Genomic DNA, 22,768 nt, shown 5'->3' on the forward strand with positions numbered 1-22,768 from the left:
CCCAACTCTCTCCCAGGAGAAAAAGAGGAGACTGTTTCAATATATGAGCTTATTCATTACATTCTCTCATCTGACACACAAAAACCGTATTCTGCCCTATTCCCCCTCCCTAAGGTTCTGGACATTCTGAGAAAGTGGCGAGATGCAGATGCGGTGAAACATTCTTCTTGAGCGTTCACATGCTTTGCATTCCTTTACAAACAGTTTAGACTTTATGTCATTTGACAAGGCCAAAGAGAGGGGAAAAAGAGGAGGAAGAGAAGGAGGAAAATGAAAATAAAAATTTAGATAATGATTTATAAGTTGTAATTTATAGGAAATTATTGGTGGCACTTAAAGTTGATTATCAACTGCAAGAAACAGTAAACAACGGAAGGATTGTGGCCCCAAAATGGGTCACAGGTCTATTCTCATACTAAATGCAAATAATCAAATGCAAGCAATCATAAACTCATATATAGATCAAAAAACATCTTATCAAAAGCCAGGAGATGTGTCTTCCCATATCTTTTCTTAATGACAAAGGTTGGGCGAGACTTTATGATAGTCTGGAGCCAATGCATCTGTCACTTATCAATGTGGGCAATGTTGTTAACTCTGGCCTAGTTTTGTTCCAATTGTTAATCACACCGTTGCTATTGTTTATGGACAATAATGCCTCTACTTTTCAGCTTTTGCAATTCATTTTTATATCATTATCATTATATAACAAATTACAATTTACAAATAAATAAATAAATAAAATCTCTTTTACAAGCCTTTATTTTTAACACACTAGAATGTGCGCATGCATTAGTAGCACAGATTATATACAAATTACTATTATACACATAATACCAATTTACAGAAGATAATATTACTCAAACTGTGTACGAGGCTTTAAAAGATTCAATCTTTAGAGTAACCTCCATATATAAAGAGTTTAACGAAGCATACAAGTTGTTTATCAGATAATAGTGTAAAGTATGCCCTGCTATTAATCATTATTATTAAATACCACTGTTGTCTTGAGCACAGTGAGCTGCATATATTGAACGACAGGGCACATTCACCACAGACAAGCCTTAAATGATTTAATTCTAGTGTGTAGTTCAATGGGTTCAAGTAAACTGTAACCCCATTGCTCTTAGTAACAGAGAATTCAACAAGTCACCCCGTTGGTTCCCTTCTTTTTTCCAGTTCGATGCCATTTTCTATTTCTATGAAGCTAATGTGGAATCAACAGAGGCGGGACATGGAGGGCGGGGTCGTGCTTCAGATTGGTTCGCGTTACCGTGACACGCCCATGGGCTGGGCTTCGGTTTATCTTGAAGCGCTGTAGGACTGGAACTGGTAGTAGTAGGTCGAGTCGACGCTCACGGGTGGAAGACAAGAGTGGATCATCTCAAGTTTTCCTTTTGAAGGAAAAAAAAAAAACAGCAACTTTCCTCGCGCATTTGGATGCACATTACGCCCCTTGGTCTGGATTAATTTTTTTTCCACTTACCTGAATTTGAGTTCTTTTTAATTTACTTTAAAACCACATTTAGTATAATGGGATCCCAGGCATCAAAGGGAGGAGTGGCTGTGGAGGGGAAAGCCGCCGCTGCTGACCCAGCTGCCGTCAAGACTAACGGACAGGTAATTCATCTCTCCATCTGCGACACACCCACATCTGACCAACAAGTGCTTCAGCGAGAGTTTCGAACCACCGTCTGCGATTTAACCAGCTCTCTGAGTGTGGCGAGCAGACGGTGATTTTACTTGGGGGAAAAAAGGATTGAAACAGAAGCAAACCATTTATTCATTGTCTTATTTATATTATTATTCACGTCGAAAGTTTTCATTCAGGAAAATCACATTACGCTGTTGATACACAGTTTTCTGTTTTACGCTGAAAACGGATTGTTTTTGCTACTCGTTTTCGATCCATTTCCGCCGTTAAAATCATCTTTTGTCGTTTGGAGACGATCGGTGTTGTTGCCATGCGATCTCCATTAATGCCAGTGTAGGAGGATGCTGCACGTATTCACTATGCATGGGTTAACAGCAGCAGGGGGTTGCGATCAATCTGGGGGGAAATGGACGTAGCTGGTATTTTGGAAGTGTTTATTTTGTTGTTTTCATTTTCATGTTCAAGCTTTTTAAAATGATTATAGTATTGCATACAATGGATAGTTTCATGTTTCGGTTTACTAATTGTGTATTTACAGATTTCTCTTTTTTCATTTTTACATATTGTTTCGTAAAGATTTGGTCGGATTTTCATCGATTTATTTTTTTACAGACATTTTTTGTCTGTGAAGAAGCGCGTGGAGTATTTCTTTCCAGACGCACGGGGTTTAAAGTCTAGACATTAGGGCGAGAGTCCACAGTTGGTCAAGCTTTTGGGGTTTTGTGAGATTAACCCCCTTTCTTATCAATGAGGGTGCTAATATTTTACGTTACCTTTTTCAAATCGCCGTTTGTGTTTATTTGTTCGTCGATGGATAAGCGGTGAATGAAGCTCAATGAAATTCTCCATCGTGCTTCGCTCGATCTCCGTCTTTTGTTCCAAAGCTGCCGTCTCGCTTCGCATTGTGTGTGGTGTTCTGCCAGGCTTTATCGCCCTCGCTTGGTGCTGCGCGGTATTGCAAGGCGTCACCTCGAAGACATGCATTATTTACGTGACGGGTCACTGATGTGTCCGTCGACGATTGAAGGAATGCCCTGATGCATATGCAAATGTAGTTGACTCGTAGTAAATATTCATCCATTTTGCCTTCTGATTCATTATTCTGAATTCCAATTTTGTTTTTTCTTTTCCAGGAGAACGGACATGTTAAGACCAATGGCGATGTGTCTGCCAAGGCAGAGGGAGATGCTGCCACCACCAACGGTTCTGCAGAGGCAGCCAAGGAATCTGAGGCTGGAGCCGGCGACGCCATCGAACCAGCACCCGCCGCTGAGGGAGAGGCCGCCAAACCTGAGGGCGAGGCCACCAAGGAGACCCCCAAGAAGAAGAAGAAGAAGTTCTCCCTGAAGAACTCCTTCAAATTCAAGGGCATCTCACTGAAAAAGAGCAAGAAGAATGCTGAGGTGAAGGAAGAGGCCGCTGCTGCTGCTCCGGCTACTGAAGAGAAGCCTGAGGAGAATGGGGCAGCCACCGAGGAGAAGAAAGAGGAGGAGGCCAAAGCTGAGGAGACACCCGCCGCCCCTGCTGAAACCCCCAAGGCAGAGGAGCCTGCAGCCAAGGCTGAGGAGCCTGCTGCCGCTAAAGAAGAGGCTGCTACACCTGCTGTAGAGGCCACGAAACAAACAGAGGAGACCAACGCAACACCTGCACCATCCGAACAGAAGGAGTGATTGTACTTCACAAAGGACTTTGTGAACTGTTTTTCCAAGAAAAAAAATATATATTTATATATATGTGTATATGTATACATATGTATATATACATGGATATATGTATATGTATATATACACATGTATGTGAAAAAGACTCCTCGTGCCACTTTCTTCAAGATTAATAACAAATGACAGACTAGATTCACTAGTTCACTTCCCTGATAATGGCTCAAAGATCTGGAATTCCGAGCGAAGGCCGAAACCTCTTGGAAGCGGGATGTCAGCACAAGAGTGAGTTGAGGATCAAGGAGAAGCATCTGTCAAGCCCACCACTGAATAGATGCGACTATACTGATGAATTGTGCAAGATAAACATCACCACATATAATGACTGTTAAAAAAAAAGGAAATCGAAAAAGACTTGCCAACTTTCTACATTCCTATATTTTAACCCAAATTTAAGTATTTTGTGGTGTATAGAGAACCATTTTAAATATCCAGAAGGCTTTGTCTTGTTTGTTTGAAATCGCATTTTAATTTTCATCTTGGCTTTAAGAAAAAAAATAAAACGAAATAAAAACACATTTGAGCTTGCTATGTTCACATTTGAAGTTTTAAAAAAAAGCAGAGTTGTTATGTGTTAAATGTGAGCCTTGATCTGCTTTTTGGTCTCTGTAAATACATTTGACCAATTTTGTTCTTTATTTTGCTAATGTTTAAAGATGTTACTGGTTTTATTGTAAAGTTGATAATGGTAAATAAATGTTGGTTACCTACAGATGCTGATACCTTGTGTTTGTCATTCTTCACAGGTGAAGTTCCTCAAAACATCTTCATGGTTAAAGACAAACATTCATAAACCATTTAGCTGTTAAAAAAACAGTAAACCAGAAAACATCATATTCTCCATTGCAAATACCTGACAACTAGCGAAAACCTTTTGACTTTTGTAATTATTGTATACAATAGCTTAATGTATAGATAAGCTAATACATATGTATATGTAGCTATATATAATGCAGTAGACAGGTACGCTTAGCCTGTAAATAAGTTGTATTCCTGTATGCCATTTTCTTTCACGATTCAGTTAACCTATGAAGATTTGGTTTAACAAAGATTTGCTTTACAAAAGATCATTCGCTTGAGGACTGATTTATTTGCAAAATCATAAGTCTACATATAATCAATTAGATAATTGTTTTAAATTAAACATCATGTAATTTTTAATTAAAACGCATTGTCATATTGCTCTTTTTTCCGTTTGTCTTTTTATGGCAACAATACAGTGCATTTATCGCTCGTTGTTGTGGAATGAAATCTTGTCTTATAGCGCCATCGTGTGTTGGATTGAAGACTTGCAGGGGTGACTAATGGGCAAAGTGCAAATGATTTATACATTTGTTGCACTTTTTGTTGGGTTTCTGAAAACAATTTTCTGTGTGTGTGTGTGTGTGTATGTGCACTTCTATTCCGACTAAACAAAGTGCCGTCCTGTCATTGGTGATGTGTGCTTAACAGATCATTTAAAAAATGTTGGAAACTGTTCCATAGCATTTTTTTTTTCTATGGCTACCAATATTCAACATTCTTGGAAAATATCTTCTTCTGTGGTCAAAGGATAATACAATTCATAAAGGTTTTTATTTGGCAAAATTTTTATTTATTTTTAGTAAAAATGTATTCTTGCGGTTTGTTTGTTTTCCATTTGAGATTTGTATTACAACTTTGTTTTGTTTTTCTAGCACTTTTACTCTTCATCCACTCTGTTAATAGGTTAATGGGTGATACTTTGCAATAAGGTTCCACTATAGACCCCGTAGCGAGCCTGGGGAACGAGGTGGGTTTTTTTTTTCTCAAAAGTGGACCTTTTTTCAGCTATACCCCTAATTTTCTATTTAAATTTGATATTTAAATATGTTTTGTGGCATTTTAAGCACTATTTTATTAGTAATAATATAGAGCGTCACAATTTTTTTAGCCTTTCTTGTAAAAATATACATTTGAGAATTCATGGATAACAAATAGCCAAAATAGTATCAAGTAAATTTCAAGTGAATTTTAATATAGGCCACTTTTGATACTTCACACATTTTTATTAGTCATTTTTTTTGTTTCAAGAAGAAGGTCCAAGATTTTGAATAAAAGTTACTAGAATAAAGTTTTCTTAATTTAAAAACAATGCAGTAGCAAAAGATGACTTCACTTACACCAGACTGTATGTTTTCTTGGACAGTTGAATGACTCATGAAAAATAATTGTAAGCATTGGCAAAACTGATTAGCTGAAGTCAAACTGAAGCGACAGCCAACAGAGGACCGCGCTTGGCCCTAAATCCTTTTTTGATGAGTTATTTTCCCTATTTATGATGCCATAGCAGTCAAAAGAGGACAAATGAGCTCATGTATGGGACAAATTCTGGACCTTTGTCTGTGAGGGTAGGGTCTTCCGAACCACTCGAACCCCCCTGGCTACAGGCCTGCACTATATGTATTTACTAATATGAACTAACAAAGATCAATGCAAAAGATCAAAATCCAAAGATGTGCTCGTTAACATTAGTTACTGCACCGAGCTGAGAACTAATGAACAACTTTGTTTTCTTTCATTCATTCAATCATTCATTTTATTTTGGCTTAGTCCCTTTATTCATCAGGGGTCGCCACAGAGCCACCTTGTTTTTTTCTTTTACTGAGGTTAACAAAGATTGCATTTAAAAATTAATTCCCAGGCCAGCACTACCAATAGTTTCCGATTTGTCTGTCAAATTACTCTGATTTGGGAGTGTTAATGCTGCTTGCTATTTTTACTACAAGACTTTTGCTATTTTGGTGCTTTTGTTATATTTCATGTTTGCAAGTATATAGTGAATGTGCTCTGTAAATAAAGTGTATTATTATTTTCGTTAAGTGTACATAAAACATTTTTGTCAATATGAAACAATACTAACTACTTATAGATAATCTGCATGTATAAAAAACAGGTTTATTTATCAAATAAAATGTATTATTATTTTCATTAAGTGTAATATAACATAAAACAATACTAAATACTAATAATAATATAATAATAATAATAACTAATAATTAGATAATCTGCATGTTTAAAAACAGATTTATCATTTTAGGTTTTGTATTAAATTGTTTACAAAGCTGTAAATAATTCAGCAGACTCTACTTTTCAATTCAGTATCAAAGAAGAACATAAATTGTTACTGCAAAATTCTCCATAAATTAAATACACTATTGCATAAAAATAAATATTACATATTGAAAGTAACAATATAAAAACAATATTTTAAATGATCAGATTACCTTTGGATTTGAAATAATTTCACTTTAATGAGACATCTTGTAAAACCTCTTTTCTTGGAGTTGTGCTTATTTTTATGTTTTTTTCATGTTTATTTGCTTATCCAATCTAATCCTGATGGACATACACATTTTAATTATTATTTCAATTATCACTTATGAGTCAATTTCATTTGGAAGGCTTTGTCCTGTTGTCAACTTTAACATTCTTCATTTACAGTGTAATAAAGGTTGAAACCACTTGAGGGGAGTAAATGGTGAGTAAAATTTTCTTTTTGAGGCAACGATCCCTTTGGCAACATCATCACTATCAAGTATCAACACATAGATGATGTCATTTTACTTTTTTCCCCTCACAAGTTAATGTCAGGTAATGTATTAAGTCTAAAATGAACTAAGAACAAACATTTACAGTGTAATAACCATGCCAAGCTGACTGCATTAGTGTTGTAACATTTTATTGTAGTTTTAGTGAAATGGTTGTATTTTGTTCTGCATATATATGCTCAACAGTGCTTTTTGTTACTTAACAATTCTAGAAAGTTGCTCATAATCCAAATACATTTGAGTTTGTGGCTAAGGGGGGCATTCTTCAACCACATGAGGAACACACATATTGTATTTTTATACCATTAAATGTCAGTCTAAACTTATAGAAAGAGAAGCACCTTTCCATGGGCATTAATCTGGAAGTATGTAATTAATAAATATGTAAATAAATGAATTTAAGTAATGTTTACTGCACTTAATTTTGTTGATAATATATGTGTGTATAACATTGTTTCTCTTCCAGAAGTCTCGCCTGCTCATGAGGCTTAATTTTTAATCCAATAAAACAGCAATATCATAAATCGCCAGCAGTTAGCTCTCTCCAACTGTCACATGGTGACCCCCTAAAGCAGGGCTGCACTCTCGCCCTCGGCTAGTACCTGGATGGGAGACCACATGGGAAAGCTTGGTTGCTGCCGAAAGTGGTGTTAGTGAGACCAGCAGGGGGCGCTCAACCTGCGGTCTGTGTGGATCCTAACGCCTCAGTATATTGATAGGGACTCTATACTTCTCAGTGAGGGCCATCTTTTAGATGAGATGTTAAACCGAGGTCCTGACTCTCTGTCCCCATATCATGATTGTCTCTTCTCCACCAATCAGCTGGAAGGTTGCTGATTCAAGTCCCAGCTGGGCCAGTTGTCATTTCTGTGTGGAGTTTGTATTCGTATTCGCATGGGTTTCCTCGGTGCTGCGGTTTCCCCTACAGTCCGAATATATGTGGTATAGGAGAATCGGATTAACTAAATTGGCCATAGTGTATGTGTGTGAATGTGAGAGTGTATGGGTGTTTCCCAGTACTGAGTTGCAGCTTAAAGGAATATACGGAATAGTTGACGGCCCCTGATAAATAAGAGACTAAGCCAAAGTAAATTGAATGAATGAGTGAATAATATATAAAGATTTCAGATGCAAAAGCATCTAAGTGCCATCTATATTTTTTTTAATATGAGTATTTTTCTCAGGCTCCTGTATGAAGATGATGAGAGGGGTTTGGCTGCAGACTAGGTGCAGATGTAATCTGAGCTGCATCCAATACTTTTTAATGCGCTCACCTAACCCTACCCCTAACCCTACCCCTCACAGTGACATCAGTAGCTCTATTGAGTTCATTGTGTCTGACATTGCATCTCTGAGCTATGAAATCTCAGCTTGCATCATAAAAGCTGCATCCAGATATTGAAGATGATGGCCGCTCCAGGACTTTCAAATATCCTTTCTGTGATATGATTATTAATAAAGTGAATTTGTGTTTAAGGGTCTAGATTATATGATTTAAATAATACGTGTGTCATTGTTGTTTACTGTTTGCCAAGTTATTCATTTCTTCAGGCCCATTCAAGACCTCTCATATGGAACTGAACATGTGATGCTGTGAACAGCTATGACTAGATGTGAATTTTAAAGAAAGGAAAAAAAGATTCTATTATAAGAAAGAATTTCAATGTATTATTTAAATAAAATTATTATTATTTTTTAAAAATGTTATTATAATTATTTCAATAAAATAAAAGATGTTTATTGTAACATTCCAATATGATGCCTGAGAGCAAGACATCCTCGAAGTATAAGCATTCTTTGTGTATATGTGTGTTTGTTCTTCATCGGAGGAGACAAGAAGACTGGAATTGAATTTCATCTCTGGTCTTCCTGACCACAGAAATAGCCTACTGTTATGTCTGACCTTTGTTTTCTTGTCGCATGAGTATTCATTGGATGTTTTGTTCTGAACTGCATGTGGAGTTTTTTTAAGTGTATCTATGTTTTAGCCAACCATTTTGTGTATGTATGATGCAGACTTTAAGTTAGAGAATAATTGCATTCGATTTGAAATTGTAAGTGGTCCGGCCTACAATCTCTGTGTCATACCTTGGTTAACCTTACAAACTCAAGTTCACCAGCTGTCTTGAAAATGTGTGTCAACTCAACTTAGAGAGATTATTTGTTTCAACTTAAGTAAAACGTTTTACAGTGTGTCAACCCTCCCATTTTTCCCAGGATTCACTGGTATTTTACAATTCTATCCCACTGTCATCCTGTTTAAAAATTCCCTGTAATATTAATCTTTCTATGAAAGGTGGCAATTACATCAACACGGCCTATCTCAAATGTGTCTTGTATCCTGTATTTTTACATCCCAATGTTGACACGTATATGCTGTATGAGTTCTGAAGTAGGCTTCTGCTGTTGAAACTGTCTTCAGTAAACTTTCTTTGATTGAATCTCTAACTTTGAGTCTTCTTCATCATGGTCATTTTGGGGGCAAAACTGTTCATTTGCCATAGGTTCAGTGATTTCACTTTTATGTCATGTTATGAATAGGCTACTTATAGTTTCTTTTGTTTAGGTACATAGACAAAGGAGGCTAAGAAAGTTGTTTAGAAGAAAATGTCAGATGGCATAAATCTTCATATTGATTTCTTGCTGTGTTTTATGATTTTAATTGTTTTATGAATTGGTCCTTGAGAAATATTAAGTGTATTGATGTGTAAGTATTGAAATGACGTGGTTGAAACTGAAATGAATGAACTTTTCTTTAATAGTAGCCTACTTCTGAATAGAATCCTGGTTTGTTAACCACAAAAAATATTTTAATTTAATTAAACATTTCTTTATGAGCACATAATCATTATTTGTGAAGGATCCTGAAGTAATTATGGTGTCTTCTTCATCATGGTTATTTTAGCGGGTAAACTATTCGTTCCTCAACAGTAGGTTCAGTGATTTCACGTTTACGTCATGTTTTGAATAGGCTACTTATAGTTTTTTTTCCATTATGTTTAAAGTTAAATAAAGGAACATAGACAAAGAAGGCTGAGAAAGAATTTTAGAAGAAAAAGATGGTATAAACTCTTCATATTGATTCATTTCTGCATGTTTTATTTTTTTATAATTATGTTTTTCACCTTTATTATGATAGAACAGTAGAGATTTCAGAAAGGAAAGCATAGGAGACAGAGAGAGGGGATCAGCAAAGGACCTAAAGCCAGGAATTGAACTCAGGTCACCATGAGCACATCTGTGCTATCAGTGCACAGAACCACCAGGCTATTGGCGCCGACATCTCTGCATGTTTTATGATTAATTATTAATTGTTTATCAGTCAATAATATTGGTTATTGTTTAGGCTGATTATCAATGTTGAACACATTCTGGTTCATATTTTCTGTGTAACGCTATAAATATTTACTTATATGTACTTTTTAATATTTAACTGTTAAGTGAAAGAAGAGAAATATTAAGCGAAGTATTGAAATGAAGTACATGAACTTTTCTTCAATGGTAGCCTACTTTTGAACAGAATCATGGTTTCTTTATCACAAAAATTTGCATTGGCCATTCAAAAATTTTATTTATTTAAACATTTCTTTATGAGCATAATCATTATTTTAGAAGGATCAAAGTATACGGTGAAGTTTTTAATCATAAAAGATAGTATTTTGGAAATATATTGACATACAAACAAATATTTTAAAATAATACTGATTTTATTAGGCTATAATGGTCAAATAAATGCAGCCTTAGTAAGCAGAAGAGACTTCTTTCAAAGTGGTAGATCCCTAATATACTTGTATCCTATACGCTATAATAATTTACGAGTTATTAACCAGCGAAGAAAACCTTGTGAAACAAACAACTTAGAACGGACTGTCTTAAATAAATTAAACATTATGTGATATTATAGATCCAGTCCATGTTGGCGGACGTTTAAACAACTGTGTAGTAAATTAGATTAGATTAGATTAGATTCAACTTTATTGTCATTACACATGTACAAGTACAAGGCAACGAAATGCAGTTTAGGTCTAACCAGCAGTGCAATAGCAGCAAGTGCAGGATACAGGTATAAGTTATAAAGTGCAGTTATAGAAAAACTATGGTGATATGGTGATATTTACAGATGGATCACCAAATGGATCTAGATCTAAATGCATAATTAAGGCAGCAGAGGAATCATTGGCCGAGAAACAAAAGAATCACGCCCACAGTGATGGAACCTGTACCGTGATTGGCTCAAAGCTGCCTGAGACAAGTTGCTATTGAAGTTCCTCAGTGCGCAGAAAGCCCGGCAGGCGCAGGCTGTAATTGGAGGGTAAAATGGCGCTGAGTTCTCAAGGAACAAAGAAGAAAGTTTGCTATTATTATGACGGTAAGAATATAATTTTTGCCGCTGCAATATTGAGCTCTTATTTTCAGCGAAAATAAACGCAGCGCCTGCTTTGGATGAATTCCGCACAATGCTTAAGTTCCTTTGAGTGCTGCTTAATTGTTAGCCGGGTTTAGCCACACTGTGCTAATGCTAGTATGTTAGCTTAGCCCGCAAGCTCCTCTTCATCCTGTTGTTCTTCCTCACTGTTAGCAGCATGGAGCTAACACGAGCACAATTGACAGTATTTTTTGCAAGTGTGCAGAATTCTCGTACACTCCACCACGTGTAATTTTATATCTCGCGTATAGCATCGATAAACTTAGCTTCACACTGTGGACCGAAAGACTTAAAATGAATTGAGCTCTGCTTTTATTGATGCACTCACTGCTAGCATCCGAGCGTGTGTGAATGATGCTCTCTAGTTTATAAATGTGGACTGACTTGTGCTTTTTGTCTTTCTGCTTCCAAATATTTTTTTGCTTTAAGTCACGTATGAAGATTATTTTGGATTATGATGAAGTGAAGGAGGTTGATCTTGTAGCTGGCTTTGTGTCTAGTTAAAGGCCTATTGGGTAAAGTGATTGATCCATAAACCTAGCTAATATTGATTTGTATTATTTTCTTTAAAGGACGTTTTTAAAATATATTATAAACACGTAACGGTGTATCTGTAGTATGGCTTAAGAATATGAGTCCTATAATTTTTTTATTTACCATGTCAATCCATCTTTCAATCTCTTTATTTTTTATTATTTTTTTATTTGCACTTTGAATGCATGTTAGATTTTTATTTTCTCATACTTTTTTAAAAATGTATTTCATAACTTTTTTAATTTTTAAAAATTTGTATACTTTTGTAAGTTATTCTCAGCTTGCCTTTTAAGATTGCATTGATTCTGATATGATCTTAACAAGTAATTAAAAAGGAATTGGAAAAATAGGAATTAAAAATAAAAAACAGTGATTTTTAGCCTGTGGTATATTTTGCAGTACGAATGCAGTGATTCTGTAGTGGATCTGCATAAAATCTAATAAATTAACAAATTAAAAGCATGGATAAATAAAAGAAAGTAAAGTTACATATACAAAATGTAATATACAAAGAATTAAGTTACAATTTAAACAATTAGTGTTCTTTTTTTTTACAAGTCTAACCATATTTGAGTATTGAATAATGACAATAATTCAATAAAATGAATCGTTATTAAAGTTCCTAACGGTACAATTTCTTATGCCTGAATGCTTATAAAATCCTCTTACTGCCCCAGGGCTCAAAAACATGCAAATGATAAACTATAATACAGACTCAACATTGCAAATCCTGCGATGTGACTATTGTGAATGATTGCATTCAATATCGATGCTGGAAAGATGTATTGTGCTGCCCTGTGAATAAATGTTTAAAAGATGTGATTATTTCACAGGGGATGTCGGGAATTACTACTATGGCCAGGGCCATCCCATGAAGCCCCACAGAATCCGCATGACCCACAACCTTCTGCTCAACTATGGGCTGTATAGGAAAATGGAGATTTATGTAAGGAAAAGAAGCGAATGCTTACGAAATTTAGGATTTGTTTCAGGATTCTGACTAAGTTGATTTTTTATTTTTTCACTTCTTTAGCGACCTCATAAAGCCAATGCGGAAGAAATGACCAAGTACCACAGTGACGACTACATCAAGTTCCTCCGCTCCATCCGCCCAGACAACATGTCCGAGTACAGCAAGCAGATGCAGAGATGTGAGTTGCTCTTTTTGGATCTGGATGATCTGACGTGAGGTCTGAAATAGGGGTGTAACGATACACTCAAGTCAAGTAAATTATTTTTTTTATATGTTTTTAGATCATTTTATAGCCAAAAAGGTGATGTTGTTATTAGTAGAATTTTTAAGATTTGGTAAATAAAATGTAGGCCTATGAGTAATTTGGTATTGACTTTTGGTGGTGGACTTAAAATGACGCCTCTATTTATAATTCTGAAGCTGAATTATAATACACTCGCACTCTGTGACTGGCTACATGTAAGTAGACCATTTACTCTGGTAACATCACACATTTGTCGTTTATTAGAGTCTATCTTTTATTACTAATCATAATATTCAACCTTTAATACAAGTAGTTTAACACCGCATACTGACACTGTCAATGTTTATTTGTCACGTAATACACATGTGAGTGCTGAAATGATTTCGATACCTGGATAAGCACTACAACTCTTTTTATAAATGAATCTTTTATTGTGATTATCTGCATGATATTGGGAAAAAAAGATGCACATTGTGATAAATATTGGGATATGAATAGTTTCACAAGATGAATAGTACTATTTGACAGTTTAGTTGAGAGTCTGTGTATTCAGGTACAGAAGTTAAATAATTACAATGCAAAAACGCCTTTCTATGTTTCGTTTACGTTCTAGTCCAAGTAGAGTCAAGTAAAAATGTTTTGTTTTCAACTTCAGAAGAAATGTCAAATTAAGAGTAAAAAAAAAAAAAAAAAGTGAAATTATCTGCCAGTGCGGTAAGTAAAATAATCTTGTTTTCACTTTGAAATGTAGATATTTGGACTAGAAACCCGTTAAAAATTAAGAAAAAAAAATATTTTTTTTCCATAATTCCATATATAAATACAGTAATTAAATACAATTCTGTTGCTTTTGGTCAACTATAATTCAGACTCAACATTGCATATCTTGTGACATGACTGTTGCGAATATTTAAATTGCAATAGTGATACTGAAACGACATATTGTGCAGCCCTGATCTCTATTACTATGTGTCAAATGTTATCTCCATAGGTTTAATTATAAATTTAACTGTGATATTCGATGGATGTTAAATGAGTTTTACTGTTTCTGCAGTTAATGTAGGGGAGGATTGTCCTGTCTTTGATGGCCTATTTGAGTTCTGTCAGCTCTCAACAGGTGGATCTGTTGGTAAGTGATTTCTCCCTCTTAAATCCTCTTATAACTTGATGCAGTTGATTGACTTTGTTTAACCATATATTCTAATAATTCTCAGCTGGTGCTGTGAAACTCAACAAACAGCAGACAGACATTGCCATTAACTGGGCAGGAGGTCTACATCATGCTAAGAAATCCGAGGCATCTGGATTCTGCTATGTCAACGACATTGTACTGGCCATTCTGGAGCTGCTCAAGTATGTTCTTAAGTTTAAATAAATGCAGACAGTAGGGCTGCACGATTCTGGCTAAAATGTGAATCACAATTTATTTTTTATTTTTTTTGCTTAAAATCAAGATCATGATTCTTTAGATGAAAAATAAAGGATAATATATTATTATTGTTAATTCTCAAACATATTGTCACCTTGGATTTATATTGTTCTGTCTGCGTTCTGAATGATTTTGAGATATTGAGCTTCAAAGTTTTAGCAATCCATATAACAAACAGTATGTGTGCAACATTTATTTAAAAAAAAAGTCTTAATGTAAACAATAAGTTGTCATTTAATAAGAATGTCAACTCAATTTTGACATGTCAGATAGAACCTTATAATTCTAAATTGACGATATGGTAAAATTATAATAATAATAGGCCTACGTGTAGGTCTACTGTTGCTTAAAATGCTTGTCATTATGTTGGACTTGAACACACTTTCAATATGTCCTGTTTGTTAATTCACAGTAAAATGATGACATCAGAATATAACTTCATAATTATAAAATTGAATTGTTTAAGACGTGCTTGTCATCTGTCATTGACCACATTAGACCATTTGTTTTCACTGCTAGCTAGAGTAGCGATACTGACACTGTAAAACATTTATTTTCATGCACAACACTGTTATCTATGGAAAAAAAAAACATGAAATGCTTGTCGTAGTCATGACTGTAAAATGCGATGTGATCATTGAAATGTGCGGCCAGTTTAATTTTCACTTCCTAGTGCGGCTCATTGCTAGGCCCACATGGAATCTGAGCGCGCAGAATACCGCAGATTTTTAGCCCATCATTAATTCTGTTTATTTACTTGTTTAAATGTGTGTGTGTGTGTGTGTGAATCTAAATTTATTCAGTTTTTAAATTAATTACAGTAATATTATTGACTAATATGAAAATGTTCATCTCATTCATGTACAATGCAGTTTGAACAGTATTTTCTGTCTTTTAGTAGATCTATTATATGAGAAACCTGCTTTGTTTACAAAATAAAGTGAATCTAATTGGATTTGCTTTTTAAAGATTAAATAAGTTAAAAAGGTATTACTTTTTATTTAAAATATTTGGCTATGATACTAAATAATTCAGCAGAAATGCGCAGATTATTACCAAAATTTTCCACAGAAAAAGAAAAACATCCGCTGATTCTGTCTGGCCCTACTCATGGCTGCCGTCACTGTGATGAAACACACACTGTGATTTCGCGGCTGTGAATACATCATTACATGAAGTCAGAAATTACATCTTTGGGTGAATTAGACCTTATAAATGCAGCATGTGACACTTTTAACGCCATTTAAAGGGGTTCATGTTCCTGTGAAGACTTGTGCGACTGCCTTTTAAGCTTCTTTCCTGACCTTGAAAATATAATTGGCTGAATCGTAGAAAAGCTGAATTTAGATCGTGTGTAGGGTGGAATCGTGATCTTTTTTTCGATTAATTGTGCGGCCTTAACAGACAGCAATACTTCTATGTGAATGTTAAAGTAAAAGATTTTAGTGTTAAGTTTTCACATGCACTAACATCAATTTTATAGTTGTAATGATCTTTCAGAATTTGTTTAAATTTAAGAGGCTACGTTTTTAGTGTTTAGTATAGTTATAATTATTGATGCTTTATTGAGGGGGTCTTATTGCTATGGTTTTACAGCAAAACAGATTTTTGAGAAGCTGTTTCTCTTCCTTTAGATTTTTTTAAATAGCATTTATTTGAGAATATTTTTTTTCAATTTTTGTAATGGTATCAATATAATGTAACCCAGCTAAAACTGCTTTTATGATTTATCAAGCAGCAATTTTTTTTTACATCGATCATAATGAAAAGTGCAATGTGTGCATCAAGTCAGAATATTAGAATGATTACTGAATGATTGAGACTATTCAGGCTGGAATAATGGCAGTAATTTTTTTATTTCTTGTATAAAATCAGTGTGCGTATTTCAAATAGATTTTTAAATTTCAGTAATTTTTCTAATATTGCTGTTTTTTTGTTGTTGTTTTTTTTAATGTAAAGGTTATTTTTTTCAAAATTTTTGCTTGCTCTCTATATCCTTTATGTAAATGATAATCAAATGAGTAAAATGGTAATTTAAATGAATAAAATGTTTTCTTTCCTTTCCTTCCTTAAACACACTATGACGTCTAACCGAAGGCCTTATAAATCTTTCTAGGTACCATCAAAGAGTGCTTTACATCGACATTGACATTCATCACGGTGATGGAGTTGAGGAAGCCTTTTACACAACAGACCGTGTCATGACTGTGTCCTTCCACAAGTATGGAGAGTATTTCCCGGGTACTGGAGACCTCAGAGTAAGTTCTCCAAGACTAAGACTAAGTGTGTATTTAGTTTGGTTAGAGAAAAGGATCTAAAACTAATTTATTACTTTTTTTTTTTTTTGCAGGATATTGGTGCAGGCAAGGGGAAATATTATGCTGTAAATTACCCGCTCCGGGATGGTATTGATGACGAGTCCTATGAAGCCATATTCAAACCTGTAAGTCTGTAAACCATACCAGATGTAAAGATGTGCTTCCCTTAAATCAAGTCATGTAAATCTCGTTTTTGATTGTCCTGCAGATCATGTCCAAAGTGATGGAGATGTACCAGCCCAGTGCTGTGGTGCTCCAGTGCGGCGCCGACTCTCTGTCCGGAGATCGATTGGGCTGCTTTAACCTTACCATCAAAGGTATCAAACTTTAATCAAACTTCAGATGAGACTTGTAAATTGGCTAGGCTTCATGTCTAACTAAACCTTTGTGGGGGGTTCAGGTCATGCCAAGTGTGTAGAGTATATGAAGAGCTTTAACCTGCCACTGCTCATGCTGGGAGGTGGAGGCTACACCATCAGGAATGTGGCCCGCTGCTGGACCTTTGAGACCGCTGTAGCGCTGGACAGCACTATTCCCAATGGTCAGGAAATAATCTGCTTTGGAAGATTTTAACTTGTTTTTATTTTTAAAGGCAAACTCCATTTAACTTGTTGATATTTTGTTTCATCAGAGCTCCCATACAATGACTACTTTGAGTATTTTGGACCTGATTTCAAGCTCCACATCAGCCCCTCCAACATGACCAATCAGAACACAAATGACTACCTGGAAAAGATCAAGTAGGTGGATGAAGGGCTAGAGATGTTCCGCTGATTTTTATTTTACTTGATTAAAAAGCGTTAACATGGTTTTATGTCAGGGAGTTCTGTTTTCAGAACTTTTTCAGCTTTTATTATTATTATTATTATAAGTTACAATAAAACAACACAATTAATATAATTACAACAGATTTTTTCTGCCTCTAAAAAGGAAAGCAGCTCAAATTGACACTTAAGGTTTAGTCCATCTTTTGTCTAAAATGCATCTTAATTAGTAATCTGAGCAGTTTTAATTAGTAATATGCGCAGTCTAATGGAATTAGTTCAGTTGTAATGCATTAATTGTTTCTCTAAAATTTACAAACAATGCTCCAAAAACTCCTTAATATGAATATTAAGATTAGAAAACTCAATACAGACACATTTGTTTTACTGTGAAGTCTTGTACATGTGAAGTCTTTTTGTTTTGGTTTGTCTTAGACTGAAAGCATGGATGCAGTGTACTGATATGTATCCAATGTTCTGTTTAAATTTGGACATTATATGATTGAGTTGTGTATATTTGTCCATTTTAAATGCAAAACAGCTGAAATTCTGTACTCAGTAGTTGTAAACTTGTCTGTGTTTTTTTCATAGAGACATGCTTTTCAAATGTATCTATATGTTCAGTCTTTTTCTCTGACATTTATAGAAATGAGCATGACAAGGCGGCTCTGTGCACCCCTCCCACCCCCCCCCCCCCCCTTTCTTCTGTAACCTTTTTTTAAAAAAATTTTTTTTTTTTGGTCTAAATGTTTCACGTATCACTACTAGGCTCACTAAATATGAGGTTCTCATCAAAACACATGATTCTTACAGTATAATTTTGTAATTTTCTTTGTGATAGTGGTTCTGTGTGGGTTGATGCAAAAAAAAAAGTTTTTTTAAACCCCCATCATATCTACTTTCTCTTTTTATTGACATCTGAGAACAAATAATAACTTATTTTAAAAAAATTAAAGAACAAAAACTAGACAATTATTACATTCTTTCACTTTCCCAATAACATGCAACCTTTAACTGAGTTGAGTCTGGGGAAAAAAGTTCTTGAAACATGTAAACTGTAACTATCAAACATTTCTAGGGACTATTTTGAGCTGGTTGGATCTTTCTTTTTGTTTAGTGTTTGCCTCATGTTTCTCAACACAGGCAGCGTCTGTTTGAGAATCTGCGGATGTTGCCTCACGCTCCAGGCGTTCAGATGCAGGCCATCCCGGAGGATGCAGTTCAGGAAGACAGCGGAGATGAAGAGGATGACCCTGACAAACGCATCTCAAGTGAGCTACACTTTTGTTACTGAGACTTCTGGAATTGAACTTCTTGACTGTTTTCACGAGTTTTCTAAATGCAAATCATTTGTCGTTCTTCACCAGTTCGTGCTCATGATAAGCGGATAGCCTGTGATGAAGAGTTCTCAGATTCTGAGGATGAAGGCCAGGGCGGACGGAGAAACGCAGCCAATTACAAGAAGCCAAAACGAGTGAAGACTGAAGAAGAGAAGGATGGAGAAGAGAAGAAAGGTGAGCCAACAGGTACAGGCTGCTTATTTTCATTTATTAGCAAGTACAGCAGATAGATTTAAGATTTTGTTTTATTAAACGGAAGTATTGTGGTTAGATTACACAATTGAGATTGACACTCTTCATGTTTGATACCAGATGTTAAAGAAGAGGAGAAAGCTTCAGAAGAGAAAATGGACACAAAGGGGTAGGTTATCAATCTCGTTGTGGACTTTAGAATATGTGCTTTTTCTTGTTTTAGTTAAGGAAGTCTCCCACTCAATTGGGACCATTTGTTTCACAGTTGCCCAAAATTGAATCTGTGACCTCAGAATATATATGGGCAAGTGCATATAATTGTTCTATCGCATTTCTGCAGCGCCTTGCACATGAATGCTGCATCAGGCTAAAAGATTTTAAACCTCTACATGCAGCACTGCTTGCTTTCAATTCCAAAGCAGTGGGCCAATTAGAAGAACTTTGAGGCAGGGTGGGTGTTGCAAGCTTCTGTTTTCAAGCTTGCAAGTTTCTGTCCTCACTGCAAAAGATGCGAGACATGAACCTAACAGTCAAGCATGTCCATCAAGTGTGCCTTTGCATAGAAAAACAATAGCTCGTTGGAATGGAAAGACGTGTTGATTTATTGTTGTTGAAAATGGCGAGGGCCAGAATTGAGCGACTATCTTAAAGCAATAGTTAATGCCAAAATTAAAAGTTACCCCTAATTTGCCCTCAAGCCTTCCTGTTTATATAACTTTGTTCGTTGAAAAAAAAAAAAAAAAAAAAACCTTTTTTTTTTTTTTTTTTTTTTTTTTTTTTAAATCAACTCCATCATATACCACAGTCACACATGATGTGCGTTTGGCCACTGTGATTAAAGTTCGTAAACCCATACATTGCTTTATAAGACTATTATACTGTAAAACACTATAGAATAACAACTTGTTTGTCATTGTCTTCTGTGGTGAGTGTGGTAAGTGGTTTCCGTGTCTATTCCTGGAGCTTCTGCTACGAATGTGTCATGTCACACCTCATCTACATCAGAAGTGCATTCAGCCACTGCCGGTACTCCGTGTTTGGAGCTTAAAGATTTAAAATAAAAAAATTTAAATAAAAAGATATGTTAAACTATCGATTCACATCAAAAGACATGCACCCCCCCCCCCGATTCTAAATAAACCACTTTTAATCATTACTCATTTGGGAAGAGCCAGCATAAAATGTAAAAACAGCTGTGTTTTCTGTCAGATGAACAAAGTCCTGTTAATGTTTCACCTCACTTTTTGAGTTCACACTTGGAAGATGTTTGACAAATATTTGCAGACTTGTATACAGGGCTCCCACGCTGCTTGGGCTGCATTTACACTGCATGGTTCTAGTGACCCAATTCTGGATTTATTTATTGATTTATTATTTTCTGGAATATGTGGCACAGATCATATATGGCCTATGTATGTGTAAGCAGGAAAAATCACATACATTCTGATTTACTCAAATCAGATTCAGCCTTGTTCATGTGTGGAAAGTTATCCAAAATGAATCGGATCTGTGTTCTCGTGTAAATCAGATTTTCACCTGCAATGTGAATCGCGCATCATTAAAAACCATAGCGAATGATGTCGTCTGTTCTGAAATGAAAGCGTCAGAGTCCCAAACCTTAAAACTTATACACGAGCACTAAAAAAAGCTTTTATATTGTCATAAAGCACAAGTATTTAAGCCTGTTATCAAGAGAAGGAAAAAGAGAGAACGCAACGTCCGTCACGTAACAAATCTAAACTAAAACTGTTCAGTTGTATGAATCACGCCATGGACATTAAGATGCCCACTGGTTTAAAAAAGCCTAGATTAAAAGATGGTCAAACTTGTCAAAAAAAGGGAAACCCTATGAACGGATTAAATACAGGAATGGAGAAAAGAGCGCTCCATTATCAGCGGTCACTCATCGCCTGTTTTTTTTTTTTTTTTTTTTCTCCCAGTCATTGAATCTATGCTGTGTACAGTGTAAATGCAGTCAATCGGATAAGAGTCCCGGTTAAAAGATGATGCAAGTGGGCCGTTAAAATCAGATACAGTCACAATCAAATTTGATCATCAAGTTCTGCAGTGTAAATGCAGCCTTAAATTTCAGACACATAAATTCAAGGTAGGGCTTGGTCAATAAACAAAATTAAATTGAATCACAATAAAATTTGTCAATAACAATGATAACCTCTGGACTTTTAAAAATTTTTTTTACTCTATATTGAGCCAAGAACAAATCACACAGCAGAAATGTGCAACAATAGAATCGTGTTGATATTAGAGATGTACCTGTTTGTCCGCTGAAAATGTAATGCCATTTAATTGACCCTCATTTTTGTGGCTTCAGTCATTGTTGGGGTACTCTTTTTAAATCTGGAAGCATTAACAACTTCATTTGAAATGTATATCGTTATTCAATATGGAAAATAATTATAAAGATGACATTTTTGCAATATCGCCTAGCCCTAATTCAAGGCCTGGGGCGTACTTAAAAACAAATATAAGTCCAAAAAGTGCTTGAATTTAAATTTGATGGTGTCATTTCAATAGTTGTACTGCGCTGTTTTCAAAAACGAAGAAATTCTTCTGTTCTGTATACGTGAACTGACAAATTATTCACTTTATCAATACTTAGGGAACCCGATTTGAATATTCCCAGTATTGAATTCAACTAATTGCATTAAAGTTGTTTAAACATGGCTTTAAAACGGTCAACATTATTGAAAACACACTGAAAATATCATCATGACCACATTTTAATGTGAATATAAAGTGTGTATGTGAAATGTTAAGGACCTTCATGGCGCTCTATATGCTGGGGTGTGAATCGCAAAGGTGTTCAATTTATAATAGTAGTGATTTTAGAAAGTGCTTGACTTTGCTGTCCATGAGGAGGTTAAATGCTAGTGTATATTAGTGTTTTTGTTGCAAAGCTCATTGCCTTGATTCTTGAATATTTATTTTGGTTTATTCTCTTGATACAGGCCAAAAGAAGAACTAAAAACAGTGTGAGGTGGGGAAAAGGACTGGCGGTCCTCCTGGATGCATGTACTTAAGTCGTCAAACACCCTCATCTTCAGACATCAAACCCACATTTACACACACATGCTAGATGTTAGCTCTAGTCCTGAGCTAAGGACTGTAAATTATTTTGTAAGACTCGTTTTACTATTTGTAATCTAATGAAGCGGTATAAAAGTTTTTACATTTACAAGTGTGAAATGACCAGATGTGTTTTTGTTTTGTGCTTTGGAACCATGTTTGTTTGCCTCCCTTATGTTACTATTTAGCGACGATAGCACCTCAAACACAGGACCACAAATAGCACATAACTTTACTCTCCCATCATGGGACCCCCCCCCCCTCTCCTTTTCAAATAATTTTAAAATCATGGATGGAGACGCTTATTGGCCACTCTTACTTGGGTTTTCTCTGCAGATGCTGTTTGGCGTCCGGTGTCCTTTACCTCGTTTTTAAGCGCTAAATATTTCGTTTTTATTCTGGTGTCTGTCTCTTGATGCCTACATCTGTGCGGTGTGTAAGTACTCCGGTATGGTCGGGGCATGGCGAAGGCTTGCTGTATTGCTGTTAGATTCAAGATTTTTCTTTCTGTTGTGCTTTA

The 22,768-nt window shown here is 35.4% G+C and overlaps 2 protein-coding genes across 3 annotated transcripts in view; both read left to right on the forward strand.

Annotated features, from left to right (window-relative positions):
- The first annotated feature begins 1,328 nt into the window (after window positions 1-1,328).
- marcksl1b (MARCKS-like 1b) lies at window positions 1,329-4,084 on the forward strand. Its single transcript, XM_056480260.1, has 2 exons — window positions 1,329-1,620; window positions 2,788-4,084. The coding sequence occupies exons 1-2, from the start codon at window positions 1,534-1,536 to the stop codon at window positions 3,322-3,324; spliced, it is 624 nt and encodes a 207-aa protein (XP_056336235.1). The 5' UTR covers window positions 1,329-1,533; the 3' UTR covers window positions 3,325-4,084.
- Window positions 4,085-11,211: 7,127 nt separating this feature from the next.
- Window positions 11,212-22,768, forward strand: part of hdac1 (histone deacetylase 1) — an 11,678-nt gene continuing 121 nt past the window's right edge. Inside the window, exons 1-14 of one of the 2 annotated variants that reach the window (XM_056479737.1) lie at window positions 11,212-11,310; window positions 12,735-12,847; window positions 12,935-13,052; window positions 14,173-14,247; window positions 14,333-14,471; window positions 16,664-16,805; window positions 16,898-16,990; window positions 17,074-17,182; window positions 17,266-17,406; window positions 17,497-17,605; window positions 18,773-18,900; window positions 18,997-19,155; window positions 19,282-19,330; window positions 22,131-22,768. The exon at window positions 22,131-22,768 is cut by the window's right edge and continues 121 nt beyond it. In XM_056479737.1, coding sequence (XP_056335712.1) covers window positions 11,259-11,310; window positions 12,735-12,847; window positions 12,935-13,052; window positions 14,173-14,247; window positions 14,333-14,471; window positions 16,664-16,805; window positions 16,898-16,990; window positions 17,074-17,182; window positions 17,266-17,406; window positions 17,497-17,605; window positions 18,773-18,900; window positions 18,997-19,155; window positions 19,282-19,330; window positions 22,131-22,158 — 1,455 coding nt within the window. In that variant the 5' untranslated portion in view covers window positions 11,212-11,258 and the 3' untranslated portion in view covers window positions 22,159-22,768. The remainder of the gene's footprint in view (window positions 11,311-12,734; window positions 12,848-12,934; window positions 13,053-14,172; window positions 14,248-14,332; window positions 14,472-16,663; window positions 16,806-16,897; window positions 16,991-17,073; window positions 17,183-17,265; window positions 17,407-17,496; window positions 17,606-18,772; window positions 18,901-18,996; window positions 19,156-19,281; window positions 19,331-22,130) is intronic. The other variant, XM_056479738.1, reaches the window with a different exon arrangement.

This window comes from Danio aesculapii, chromosome 19 (genome assembly GCF_903798145.1).
Source record: "Danio aesculapii chromosome 19, fDanAes4.1, whole genome shotgun sequence".
Taxonomy (NCBI): domain Eukaryota; kingdom Metazoa; phylum Chordata; class Actinopteri; order Cypriniformes; family Danionidae; genus Danio; species Danio aesculapii.

Coding starts and splice junctions, on each gene's coding strand:
- marcksl1b (XM_056480260.1), top strand. CDS start 1,534: ATGGGATCCCAGGCATCAAAGGGAGGAGTGGCTGTGGAGGGGAAAGCC. Junction 1,621..2,787: donor CCGTCAAGACTAACGGACAG/GTAATTCATCTC, acceptor TTTCTTTTCCAG/GAGAACGGACATGTTAAGAC.